Here is a 13,117-nt window from a genome sequence, read left to right on the forward strand (position 1 = left end):
GAAGTGGAGCTTCTAGTTCAACCTAGAATTCAGGGAGGTTTTCTGAAGGAAGTGATCCTGACCAGTGCTTATAATACGGGTTTAAAGTGTTCCTGGCAGAAGGACAGCGTGGGAAAAGGCCCAGAGGGTTGATCAGTCGTCTTGCGTGCAGGTTGGTCTTAACAGAATACCTAAAGTGTGAAATCTGTTGGGGGTCAGGGTGCAGAAGACCCCCTGTGTGCCTTCTCATTAGGATGTCATTGCAGGGTTTTATGTGGGGAGTGACATGGTCAGTTGTGTGGTTGGTTAGATTGTTTTGGCCACAGTAGAGGGAAGATCTGTGGGAGTGGGGAGGTGGGGGAGAGAGAGACAAGGCAAAAAATAAGTTAGGACGAGTCGAGGTAAGCTCAGTTTTGGACTGTCTTATCCCTCGTGATCTCCAAGTGGTTATGGTCAAGAGGTGGTTACATGTCTGATTCTGAAGACGCGGGCAGACGGGGCCAGGTGTGTGGATTTGGGTCACTCAGGGCCACTCGGCTGGTCAGGACCCCAAGAGGGGGGCGGTTACCTAAAGAGTTGGTAGCGAGGGACGACCTGTGGACCCGAGCGGCACAAGTGGTTAAGAGGTAGCAGAGGGGAAGCTCACAGAGGTGACCAGGAAAGTCTGGCCAGACTGGAGAGAGAAGAACGGTGGGGAGAGTATTGCTGTAAACAAAGATGATGAGAATGATATTGTCATAATTCAACTGTAATGATATTAATAGTGTTTATTATGTTCTAGGTACTGTTCTGAGGTGTAGCATAGGTTGTGTCATTTAGTTCTCAGAGCCGTCCTATGCGAAAGGAGCCCATATTATTCCCGTAACAGGAATAATGAACTGGTGGCATAGGTCACACAGCAAGTAAGTGGTGAAGCTGGAAATCACACCCAGCCTGGACCCAGAGTCCACATTCTTAACCACCATGCCGAACTGCCTCTCTAGGTACTGCAGGAAGTTGCCAGAAGGAGTTGGTAGTGGGCAGTGGCCGGTGGGTTGGGGATGTCTGATAAGAAGATGGCAGAGACTGTCGTTGACGACATGGTGGTCACTGATGATCGGTGAATGGTGGGTGAGGAACCCTATGCAGGTGGGTTGAGGAATGATGGAGAATGAGGAGAAAAAAATGATCCCTCTTCTTTTGAGAATCGTGCCTATAAAGAGAAGAGATAGAGGCTCCTGCTAGGTGAGTGGAGATTTTTTTTTTAAAAAAATTGTCTTTTGATGGACAGACTTGAACGTATTCCTAAGCTAAGGGCAAACTGGTAGAGAGCGAGTCTAAGATTAGGAGCAGAGGGGTGGGTGTTTGATGGATCAGTGCCCTGGATATTGGCGGCTTCGGAATTAAGAGCACAGGGAAGGGCTCCCTCGTGGACAGGAGACGAGAACCCCACACCCTCACGGATGGGACGGAGGAGATCAGGGTGTGGGCCAGGGGAGACAGATGCACTGGTGGGGCTCAGGGACTGACGTTATTCACATCTGCCATCTGGTTTCCACGAAGATGTCTCCTGGGCCTCAGATTCTAGTTTTTTAATAATGAATTTTGCATTTTAGACAAGAAATACTGCACTCATTCTCTAGGCGGATGCAGTTTGTGGTTGAGTGGCATGATAGCATCATGGTGAAGGCATCTTCTTCAGAATCATTACAGTCCTGATTTTAGCCTCTTCTCTGCCACTTAGTAACTTTAACCTCGAGGCTCTGTTTACCCGTGTGTGGATGGCGGATGGAGACAGTTCTTACGCTGTCGTTTCCAGGACAGTGTTCAGCACAGAGTGAGTGCTTAATTAAATAGGAGCTATACTATTTAATCCACAGTTAGGAGGCAGCGGGATTAGCATAGTGATTCTAGGCCTGTGTGCTGAAATCACCTCGGGCCGGCTACTCATGTCCTCTTTGGCTCGTATACCTCTTTGGTACAGTTGGGGAACACCACTCCCTACCTCGTGAGGTTGTTGTGATGTATAAGTGAGATGGTCGTAGAAAGTGCAAGCAAGGTTGAGTGAAAAATGTCTACAGGGGTCCAAGGTTGGGGTAGGCAAGCTACAAGCTGTAGGCCAAGTCCAGCCTATACACTAAGAATAGATTTTACATTTCAGTGCATTACTGAAACAAAAAGGAAGAGTATGTGACAGGGACTATAGGTAGCCTGGAAGGTTTAAAACGTTCACTAGCTGGCTTTTTAATAGAAAAAGTTTGCCACCCCGCCATCCAGCTTTACTGCCTGCCCAGCACTTATGAGGCTACTTATCACACCGTTATTTGAGAGATTTAAAAAAAAAAAAAAATCTTTTTAGCTTTTACAGCCTTAGAAATTACATATTCTAATTCCATTTCATTTTTTTAATTGCATGACATAAATTGAAACGACAGTTTTAAAAAGACAATTATTGCATTTTTAATTAAGTTTCCCAGGTTGTAGATGATAACATTGCTTAATTTCTCAATAGATGTATTTCCTCCTATTCAAAAGAATAATTCTATCTTAGTTTTTTGTCTCATCCCTTGAAGCGTTGAGAATGGGGTAAGACGTTCATATTTTAAACTCACTGGTTGGAAACTGTAATTTGCTTAGGACCCTTAAGCCGTTGTGATACTCTTCTCCTTCCTCTAAACGTCTGGATTTTCCTGCTTTATTTCCAGACTGTTACTCTCTGTTGCCCAAGTGCCTTGGTGTGGAACTACTCCACAAATGACAATAAGAGCGCGAACCCGGGCTCACCCCTGGATCTGCTGCAGGTGGCCCCCTCCAGCCTCCCCATGCCGGGCGGGAACACGGCCTTCAACCAGCAGGTAGACTTGCTGTTCCAGTGGTTTGTTGGGTGTCGCAGCACACTCGGGTTCTTGGGGGCCGTTCCCAGCTCTGCCGCCATCTCTCCAGGGGACCTCGGGGAAGTCAGTAGCCTCTCTGAACTGCAGAAGTTTGTCACGTTGCTCCTTTTCTTCTCACCCTCTTGCTGGACTGTTCTTGTGGACAGTTCTGCCCGCCCCCGGACAGTAATTACGGTGGTGGTTCTAATACATGATCACGACATCCCGAGTTAGCAGTCTGTACATTAGTATAGTCATACACTGTAGAGTTAGGAGTCTGGGTATTTCGTAACTATTATATGTTTTTATTAGTGCTGGGTTATTTGGTTCAAAGACTGAAGAAACTTGGACCATGACAAATATTTAGAACAAGAGCTCTGTTTTTTTTTTTTAAACCAAGCAGTTTTCTTCAATTAATAAAGCGTGGCTAGTTGCTTTCATACACAGAACAAGGGCCCAAAGATGGTATTTTAGAACTTTGACCTTTCTGTCTTGATGTCCTAAAGATATTTCACTTAAAGATTTTTTGGGCAAGCATGTATTTTTCTGCGTATTTATTATCGAAAACTGGCATTGAATCAGCACTTGTAAATTTTAAAATGCACTTCTCGGGCAGCAGGCTGAATTTCCTACAGTGCAATCGAGGTTGTAGCTAGCTCACTGGAGGATGTTCTGCTCGTGTGGAGAAACCTGACATGATTTAGACAGCCATTGGGGCTTTCCAAGCACAAGTTAATTAGAAGTGATTATCTTTCAGGTTCGGGCCAGGATTTATGAGGTAGAACAGCAGATCAAACAAAGAGGCCGTGCAGTGGAAGTTCGGTGGTCTTTTGACAAGTGCCAAGAGTCAACAGCAGGTACAGAACACAACAGAAGAAGGAGCGCTTTGGAACGCTGGACTTTTTGCCGTGTTTCTCATTCTTGTAAATCAGTCCTCATTCTGAATAAGGATGCTCTTGGACTTAGCCCCCTAGTGCATTTTGAGGACGTTCTTCTGTCTGTGCCCTTTAGATCCTGGCTGTCTAGAATGTCAGGTTTGATTTTGTTGGCAATTCTTTTATGCTGAGAATGATAATGTCTTAAAATTCCCTTTGTCCCACCTGATGATGACTTTGTACTGTGCTACTCTGGCTTTGTTTGGCCCTTCTTAACTGCATGCTTAATTTCTGCACCTAGGGGTGACCATTAGTCGGGTTTTGCACACGTTGGAGGTGTTGGATCGACACTGCTTTGACCGAACTGATTCCAGCAATTCAATGGAGACACTTTATCATAAGATTTTCTGGGCAAACCAAAACAAAGATAACCAAGAGGTAGAGTTAATATTTCTTTTCTTCTTTTCACCTTTAATTTTCTTAGCATATTTTCTTCTTTTTTATTCACTGAATTCTGGCAAAGCCTTTTCTGTGAAGTGTAATATCTTATGAAGGCGTCTACACCCTAAAGTCATTCTATTGTTGGACTACAATAGCTCACCATTATTAAAATGAACTGTCCGCTGGGCTGGTCTATCTAAGTATGTTGGTTGAAAAGATTTTTCTTAGCCCTTTTATCATCACTCCCCATCATTTTAGTTTTAGCAGAATATCCTTCATCTAGTGATTGGATTTTATATAATGGTTTGGTTTTAATTTAAGGGGAATGTGTTCTAATACTTAGCGTGTCAGAGAGCAGTGAATGAATCCTTGCTGTCACGATCTTTGAAAAATCTGTAGACAGTGTATTTAGACAGGATTCTCCAGAGAAACAGAACCAATAGGGGGAAAAATTATATGTATATGTGTGTGTGTATATATATATATATATATATATATATATATATATTATATAAAAGCAAGGGAGACGTTTATTTATTTTAAGGAATTGGCTCACGTGATTGTAGGGGTTGACAAGTCTGAAATGTGCAGGGTAGGCCAGTAGGCTGGAGACCCAGGGAACCTTTTCTTTCTTTTTTTTCTCTTAAGGCCTTCAACTGATTAGATGAGGCCCACCCACATTATGGAGGATAATCTGCTTTACTCAGAGTTTACTGATTTAAACGTTATTCGTGTTTTATTAAAAAAAAAAAAAAAAACCTTCACAGTACCATCTAGACTGGAGTTTGACCAGAAAACGGAACCATAGCCTAGCCAAGTTGACACATAAAATTAAGCATCACAGACAATTTTTATTTTATGCTTTCCTAGCAGTGTCTCATTACTGAACTGCTCTATTAAGACAGAATTTTCAGTAATGTTTCCTCAACCTTATTTTGGGAGAAATAAAAATTTTCTCTTCCTTTTGCAATGGACAGCATGTATGGTATATCCAAGTTGTGGAGGCATCAGGAATGCAGAGGTAAGTTTTAACACGTGGTACCCATCTTGAAGGAACACTTAATTTAACTTAATTGTTTGAAGTATAGTTGATTTACAATATTAGACTCAGGTATACAGTATAGTGATTCAGTGTTTTTATACATTATACTCTATTTAAAGTTATTACAAAATAATGGCTATATTTCCCTGTGCTGTATGAAGGAACACTGTATAGTTAACTGATTATAAATATCTTTGATTTTCATAACTCGCCTTTGAGAACGCATAGGTGGAAAGAAGAGATAAAACAACAACCAAAAACCTTTCCTTATCCTACCTTCATGTGAACCTGATGTGAATTTGTTCCAGGCTATTCTTCTTTTTGAAATAATTTGTAAGTCAGCACCTTGCCTCTCAAAGATAAGGTTCAAGACCGTTGATGCCAAGTTGGAGGTCAGGATGTTGAGAGTGAGGTACAGACCGAGTGTGTTTTCTAGCTCCTTGTGAGTGCGTCTCAGTAGAGGTGCCTCCGTATCTCTGTAGAGCACACTGATAAGCCTACCCAATTCTCTGCTTACTGATGCAGGCTAGAGTGTTGCTGTGTCCTTTTGGGACAGAGACCTGAAAGTCTGTCTATTTGTAATAAAGACTTTTTCTTAGCTGAAAGGCCTCAACAGTACTAAGATTTTTTTTTAATGCATAGAGGTGAGCTGTCTGGAAGGACAGCAGGGACACCTGAAATTCCAGGTGTCCTTTTGGATCGCTGAGCTCTCTACCCTAGTGCTGAGTCAGGACGGCATGGTTCCCTGGTGGGAGTTTTACCAAAATCCCTAACGTTTACTTATTCTAGATTTGCGCTACGTGGCTTTCCATTCAGTATAGCGAGAGATGTGGTGGGCTGCTCAGCCCAGGTGACCGGGAAAGGGGCTGTCCTTTCTGAACAGGGCAGCCTATCTCGGCTTCTGTTTGGTTTTGTAGACCCGCTGTTGCCTGATCGCCCCGTGTTTTGGGAGAACCTGGATGTGGAGATCTGTATGTAAACTCTCCCAATCTTAAACCACTCTGCCGGCCAAGCTGTATGTCTTGTGGGCCGTGTTTGCTCAGCTGCCTGTCACGTTCCAGCTCCTGCTACGTGTTTTATGCAACACTGACTCAGGTAGCTTCCTGTTCAGTGTCTTAGAACCACTTGTGCTGTGCGTGCTAGAGGTGGAGGAGGCCGATACCCACGCGAGGGGGTTACTTTGGGGCCGTGAGGACCTCCTGATTCAAGCCCTGCCTGAATCTGTCATGTGTGACCCACAGGCAGGGGTTGCGTTGCCGACCTCACCTCTGAGCAGCAGGGTCGGGAGGTGCCCCCTTCAACTTCCAGAGCCCCCAGACCGCTTCCTTCCGCGTGGCTTCTCCCCTCGTTTGTGTCGGGCTTGGGGGGAGAAGCAGCTGCAGCTGCGTCTTGGGGTGCCCTGAGGACGTGGATAGAAGGGAGAGTCAAAAGGAGGCCTTTTCCCTTCTCTCTGTGGTGCCCGAGGAAGCAGACTTTCTCCTGAATAATGACAAGGCCAAACCAGCTGCAGTGGCCGAAGCTGGTCGGAACAGCGGCAGATATGCATTTGCTCTTCCCCTGCTGTTAAATCCAGCTCCCTGGACAGGTGTGATGAGTTCACATGGGCGTTTTTGAATGGAGAGTCGAGAACAGGCCTTCTTTCAGCTCTGGTCCGGGCCAGCTCCGCAGCAGTGGGGCTGCAGGACTCTACCCACAAGGCAGAAGCTCCGTGTCTTTTCTGTCATGGCTGTGCTTTGTTCCGTGTCTCTTCCTGTGAGCCGAGAGCTGCACAGCCCCAGGGCAGCTTCCTCCTGGTCACCGGCACGCCACCAGCCTCCAAGCATCGTGCCAAGGCCCAGCGAGCCCTCGGGAGATGTTTACTTGGTTTTTTTGGGTTCTCATAAAAAGGCTGCTGGGACTGTGGGCAGGAAGCGGCAACCCCTCTGAAAGATTTGGCTGGGAAGGCTCGGGGTGAGGGCCGTGATGAGGTCTGTTCAGTCTGTGGGTTTTACCGGTGGCTCAGGTTCAGACGCACAAGAGGTACGCACAGCTGCAGGTGGGTGGGCGGCTGACAGGAGAGCTCTCAGCTGGCGAGTCAGCAGGTCAGTGCATGTATCTGGTGGCATCACGGACAGTTCATTTAGCTTGATGAGTCTCGGTCTCTCCATTTGTAAACTGGGCATTCTGTCTGCTGGTGACGGGAAAATGGCACGAAGCCATATGGAGGAAACATTTCAATATTTATAGCTTGTAAACGGGTACTCTGTAAACACTAGCTGCTGTCCTTCCTCAGTGATGGATTTAGGGAGACCATGAAAGACAGATGGAAGGAATATGATCCCTTGGGACTTCCGAGAGAGAGTGAGAGAGAGAGAGAGAGAGACAGAGACAGACAGAGAGAGACAGAGAGAGAGAGAGAGAGACAGAGAGAGAGACACAGACACAGACACAGACAGACAGACACACACACACACAACTCTACCCGTTGCATAGTCTGCTTAATCCATAAAGCACAGTCTTGATCTATCAGACTTTTTACGTCCTCGGATTTTCACGAAGGCTCTGCCCTCAGTGGGGAAGCAGTTGGGTGGGGTTGGCTCGCCCTGGTGAGGTGGCTGAGTACCATGTTGTCAGAAAGATCGCGCTCGTTTCAATGCTTCGGGTGTTTTTGTGTTTTTTTTTGCGGTATGCGGGCCTCTCACTGTTGTGGCATCTCCCATTGCGGAGCGCAGGCTCCGGACGCGCAGGCTCAGCGGCCATGGCTCACGGGACCAGCCGCCCCGCGGCACGTGGGATCTTCCCGGACCGGGGCACGAACCCATGTCCCCTGCACCGGCAGGCGGACTCTCAACCACTGCACCACCAGGGAAGCCCCCCCCCGCTTTTTAAAAAAAATGTTTTTTAAGAAAAAGTCACTTTTTAAAACCGGGACTCAAGATAGGAGGGTCAGATGAGGCCAAAAGTCAAGCGAACTAGGAAAACACGCAGGTATGGCTCCCCGTTAAGGTGCCGTGTGCTGAAGTGTTACAACAGTTATCGTGAGTCTTGATCGTGGCCCAGCCGGAGCTTATTGTGCCTCAGAAGTTACCCACTTTCCTGCTGGACACCCAAAGGAAGAAGCGTTGCTCATCTTTTACAGTTACTGTTTTCTTCTTTCTTAAACTATATCCATTAGTACAAGGGCAGTTATATTAACATAGCTGCGGGAGAAGGTGGTGTGTCCAGACACCTAGACTTGGCTGTTATTGAGGAGGGCCGGTAATGAATCCGTTTAGATGGGGGTGGGCCTCTCGGTGTGTTTGTGTGTTGTTTTTCCTTCTTCAGCCTTTGCTTGAGTACTTCTTTGCCGCTAGGCCCTGTTGTAAGAAATTTTCCATGGCTGATGAGACACATGTTTAAAAAAAAATTTTTTTTTTTTTTATTCTTCTATTTTACAGATGAGGAAATCAAGAGCCTAAGCTCATACCCGACTCTGTGGTGGGCGAATAGGGATTGGAGTCCTAACTGGTTCCAGAACAACATTCTTGGCTAGTACATTCTATTTCTTGTGCTGCTTCTTTCAAAAGTCATTTTATTTTAGGTACCTGTAGCTGAACAAACAAGCGTCAGATGTAACTTTGGAAAAAGGAGGGAAAAACCTTTATAATTGCAGTGAGCAGTTTCCACATTGATGTGGGCATACTGATTTGCGGTAATAACCTCTAACTGATTTTTAAAAGTGTGGCAATTTTAATGTAGTATTTACCTTAGAAAATCTTCAAGTTGAGAAATCTGGCCTTTGTAGGATATCACAACCTTGAGGCCAGTTCAGACCTGGATTTGGATCCTGGCTTTGTTGTAGAGTAGCTGGATGGGGCCCCAGACTGGTTACTTACCTCCCTCAGTGTCATTCTCTCTGTACGATGACCTTACTAACAGAATCCACTTCATATGGTGGCATATGGTAAACGCCTAGTAAATGCCAATTGTTCTGTTCTTGGCTGGGCAACTTTGGATGTCAAGTGATTTGAACCTAGCACCATGTTTTAGAAATTTATGTTTCCCTTCTTCTCATCTGTATATTTCTTTCATTCGTCGCAAGAGGAAAGCAGTAAAGTTTATTGTACCATACAGTGATGACTTTTGGAAATTAAGTCTAGTGTTTTAATTATTTTCAGTTGGAGAGACATGGCCCTTTTTTTGGACTTGGAGGGATTTACGTTGTGATGCTAATTCAGCTCATAAATGACTGCTGTTACCATGCAGTTATGTATTTCTCAAAACTATTTTCTTTATTCATATTATTATTTAAATGTTGATTTAACTGAGGGATAGCAAATTAATTTTTTGGCAGAGGGCAAATTAATGACAGTTGATTTAAATACTCAGCAATTGTTTTAATTTTCTTATCTTCCTCCTGTCTTCTCAGAACTTGGAGTTGTTTGTACTATTTTTAACTGCCGCATTAAAGAGAAAAAAAAAAAGGGAAGTCTTTTTTGCTTTCATGGTGCATGTTTTGTTTCTCAGATGTCACAAAGACCTAAAGACTAGCAACATTGATTCTAAGGTTGTGAGACCAGGAAACTGCCCTTTCCCTCATCAAAAATCAGCTGTCTCAAATATCTTTTGGAAATGGACACATGGAAACATTCATATGTATAAAGATTTTTAAAAAATGAATGCATATTTATATTTAGATAATAAATCTTCTGAGTGTGTGGTTAATAATCTTATTAGGCTTATTGCCTTATATGGTGATTCTGACCGTTAGAAATACTGTTCCTGACTGTGTACAACAGGCTTACGCTCTGTTAGCAGTTCAGACCAATTGTTACCTTATGCAATTCTTGAAATGCATCCAGATCGCCATAATGTGCTTCAGGTTGCAAACCATGTGACTTGCTAATATCACTGCTCTGTGTATTATCCCATATTATTTATTGGTGCTGTAATATGAATAATGTTTTTGTCCAGATATGACCATTTTGTTTAATGTTGACTAAGAGTGATTAATTACGTTTGTAAACATGTCCTTTTAGTCTCAGATTAAAAAGCTATTGAAGAGCTTTATTCAGTATCTGATTTCAAGTCCTTTTTGTTTGCTGTTGCTTACCGTAATGAGTCATTGATTTTTCCCCCATCCCTTTTATGGTACTGTTTTATAATGTATATTAAGAAATTTCTTATTTTAAAATAGCAAACAACCTCACCAAGTACCTTCTAAATTTCTGAAGGAAACCTGCTTCTCAGGTGTAGTTGCCAATTATTTTTCCTTCTTTGTTTGTTAAAGAATAGACCCGTGGTTAGTTTCTAGAGATCATCAGGTTACTGAGCGATTGAATAAGAAATGAATTAGACTTCATCTATTTAAATGGTTTGTGCCCGCCCTCTCCTAGGAAAGAAAAATGTAACAACTCCCCCTTATGATGAGAATCTTGCTTTGCATTTGGAATATCTTTATTCTAGATATAGGTAGCACCATTAACGAGGATGATTTGCAGTGGCGCGTTAATGATGGTTTTAGTATTTTGCCACTATGGGTGGGTCCCACGTTCATGAGGCCAGATGACAGTGCTGGTAGTTGAAGGATCTCACTGGTTTTTGAATTTTGGGTCCATCCATCCTCTCTCACTTGTTTTCATTATAGAAGTTATTTCTTCTTGGGATTTCTTTTTTTTTTTTAACATCTTTATTGGAGTATAATTGCTTGACAATGGTGTGTTAGTTTCTGCTGTATAACAAAGTGAATCAGCTATACATACATACATATATATATATATATATATACACACACACATATATATGCTGCCGAAGCGAGCACTCTTCTTGTGATTTCTGTACACATAGTACATGAATACATTTTTGATATCAAGAAGTCCCTTTCAGCCTGCAATTTGGACCCGCTGTCCCACCCTTCCGCCCAGAAGGGGGGGCATTTTGGCATGCGTCCCCGCTGTGGAGGCAGATAGCTTAGATTTGACTCTTAGGTCTGTGACCTAGTATCTTTGAGACGTTTAACCAGTTATTTAACCTTTGGCCTCAGTTTGCTCAACAATCATAGGATTGTTGTGAAAGCATTAGACCAGGGCAGACCGTATAACAGATACTTGTTATATACACAAGCAGTAACCACCGTGCATTTTGGTCCATATCCTTTGTATACTTTCCTGGGCATTTATGTACTTGTATGTGAACACTTAACAACTAGGTTGGGGGACATAAATGGGATTGCTTCCTACAAAGTATTCTGCAGGGTTTTTTTGTTTTTGTTTTTTTCATGACTGCTTAGTATTTTCATCACTTTTTAGTTGTCTGTTTTCTTCTAGTCATGATGTTTTTCAGTTCTTTGGGTTGCTGGGAGGAGAAAATCATTTTAGGCATACTGTAGTAATCTTGCCATATCCATTCAAGTATTTATGTTTCTTTCCATTGGCTCAGTCTTTCAGAATGATGCTAAATAAAGGTTTTGTGGCCAGCATCCATCCGTGACTCATTAAGTTAGGAATGGGAACGTTTCTAGTGTTTTATACTTAATCAACTGTTAGATTAAATCAATTATTTTTCCTTTTTTTTTTTTTTTTTTTTTTTTTTGCGGTACACGGGCCTCTTACTGTTGTGGCCTGTCCTGTTGCGGAGCACAGGCTCCGGACGCGCAGGCTCAGCGGCCATAGCTCACGGGCCCAGCCGCTCCGCGGCATTTGGGATCTTCCCGGACAGGGGCACAAACCCGTGTCCTCTGCATCGGCAGGCGGACTCTCAACAACTGCGCCACCAGGGAAACCCTATATTTCCTTTTTTTAAATGAATAAGTTTATTTATCTATCTATCTTTGGCTGCATTGGGTCTTCGTTGCTGTGTGCGGGCTTTCTCTAGTTGTCGCGATCGGGGGTTACTCTTCGTTGCGGTGCGCAGGCTTCTCATTGCGGTGGCTTCTCTTGTTGTGGAGCACGGGCTCTAGGTGTGTGGGCTTCAGTAGTTGTGGCATACAGGCTCAGTAGTTGTGGCTCACAGGCTCTAGAGCGCAGGTTCAGTAGTTGTGGTGCACGGGCTTAGTTGCTCCGTGGGCATGTGGGATCTTCCCAGACCAGGGCTCAAACCCGTGTCCCCTGCATTGGCAGGTGGATTCTTAACCACTGCGCCACCAGGGAAGTCCCCTATTTTTCCATATTAAGTAAGTGCATGTGTGTGTCAGGGGAGGGGAACAAATCGTAAATCCCATCCCCACCCGCCCACCATCCACCTTGTTTATACCTTTGGTTTCATCGAACACTGTATTATTGCTTTTACTCTTTGATGAATGATATCTATTGAATCTACTATGTGCCAGGCAGTGTGGTAGATACTGAAAATAAAACAATGGAAAAGGTAGATCCCTGCCTTGTACAAGCATCTGATCTAGCAAGTGTCAGAGGAGGAATGAAATCTTTGGTAATTCACTCCTGTGGTTTCATTTTCTGCATGTCAATTAGATTAGAGGTCTGGGTCATCCCTAGAGAGGTGCAAGTCAGGGCCAGAACAGCGGGGAGCAGTGGTTGGTTGCGGTGGGCTGGGAGGCAGGGGGGTGCATGTGAGCCCCTTGGGAGACTTCCGTGTAATTATGATGTTCCTTGTGCTTCCACTGATCTTGATTCACCCATGATGGGAACAACAGAAAAAATTAGGTATCCCGGTCCTGCTACTTTTGACCTCTGTGCCCTGGGCCATCTTACTGAACTTCTGAACCTTAGTTTTCTCACCTGTAAAATGGGAATCACAGCACCTCCTTAAAGTTTGTTGTTGAGATTAGAGATGATGTATGTAAAACACCCAGTTATCTGCTCAGTATATATTTTTGGTTATTACTACCGCTATCACTGTGGTTGAAGATTTACAGTTGTTAATATTATTATTGCCATGATTACATTTTAATTTCTGTCAGGGCTAGACCCCACATTCCTTTTTTTTTTTTTTTAATGTATTTATTTATGGCT

General features: G+C 43.8%; 1 protein-coding gene across 1 annotated transcript in view; it reads left to right on the top strand.

The window, feature by feature from the left end:
* Positions 1 to 13,117, top strand: part of MED12L (mediator complex subunit 12L) — a 326,027-nt gene that overhangs the window by 75,977 nt on the left and 236,933 nt on the right. Inside the window, exons 10-12 of the mRNA XM_032629345.1 lie at positions 2,664 to 2,813; positions 3,589 to 3,688; positions 4,008 to 4,144. Coding sequence (XP_032485236.1) covers positions 2,664 to 2,813; positions 3,589 to 3,688; positions 4,008 to 4,144 — 387 coding nt within the window. The remainder of the gene's footprint in view (positions 1 to 2,663; positions 2,814 to 3,588; positions 3,689 to 4,007; positions 4,145 to 13,117) is intronic.

This window comes from Phocoena sinus, chromosome 4 (assembly GCF_008692025.1).
Source record: "Phocoena sinus isolate mPhoSin1 chromosome 4, mPhoSin1.pri, whole genome shotgun sequence".
NCBI lineage: Eukaryota > Metazoa > Chordata > Mammalia > Artiodactyla > Phocoenidae > Phocoena > Phocoena sinus.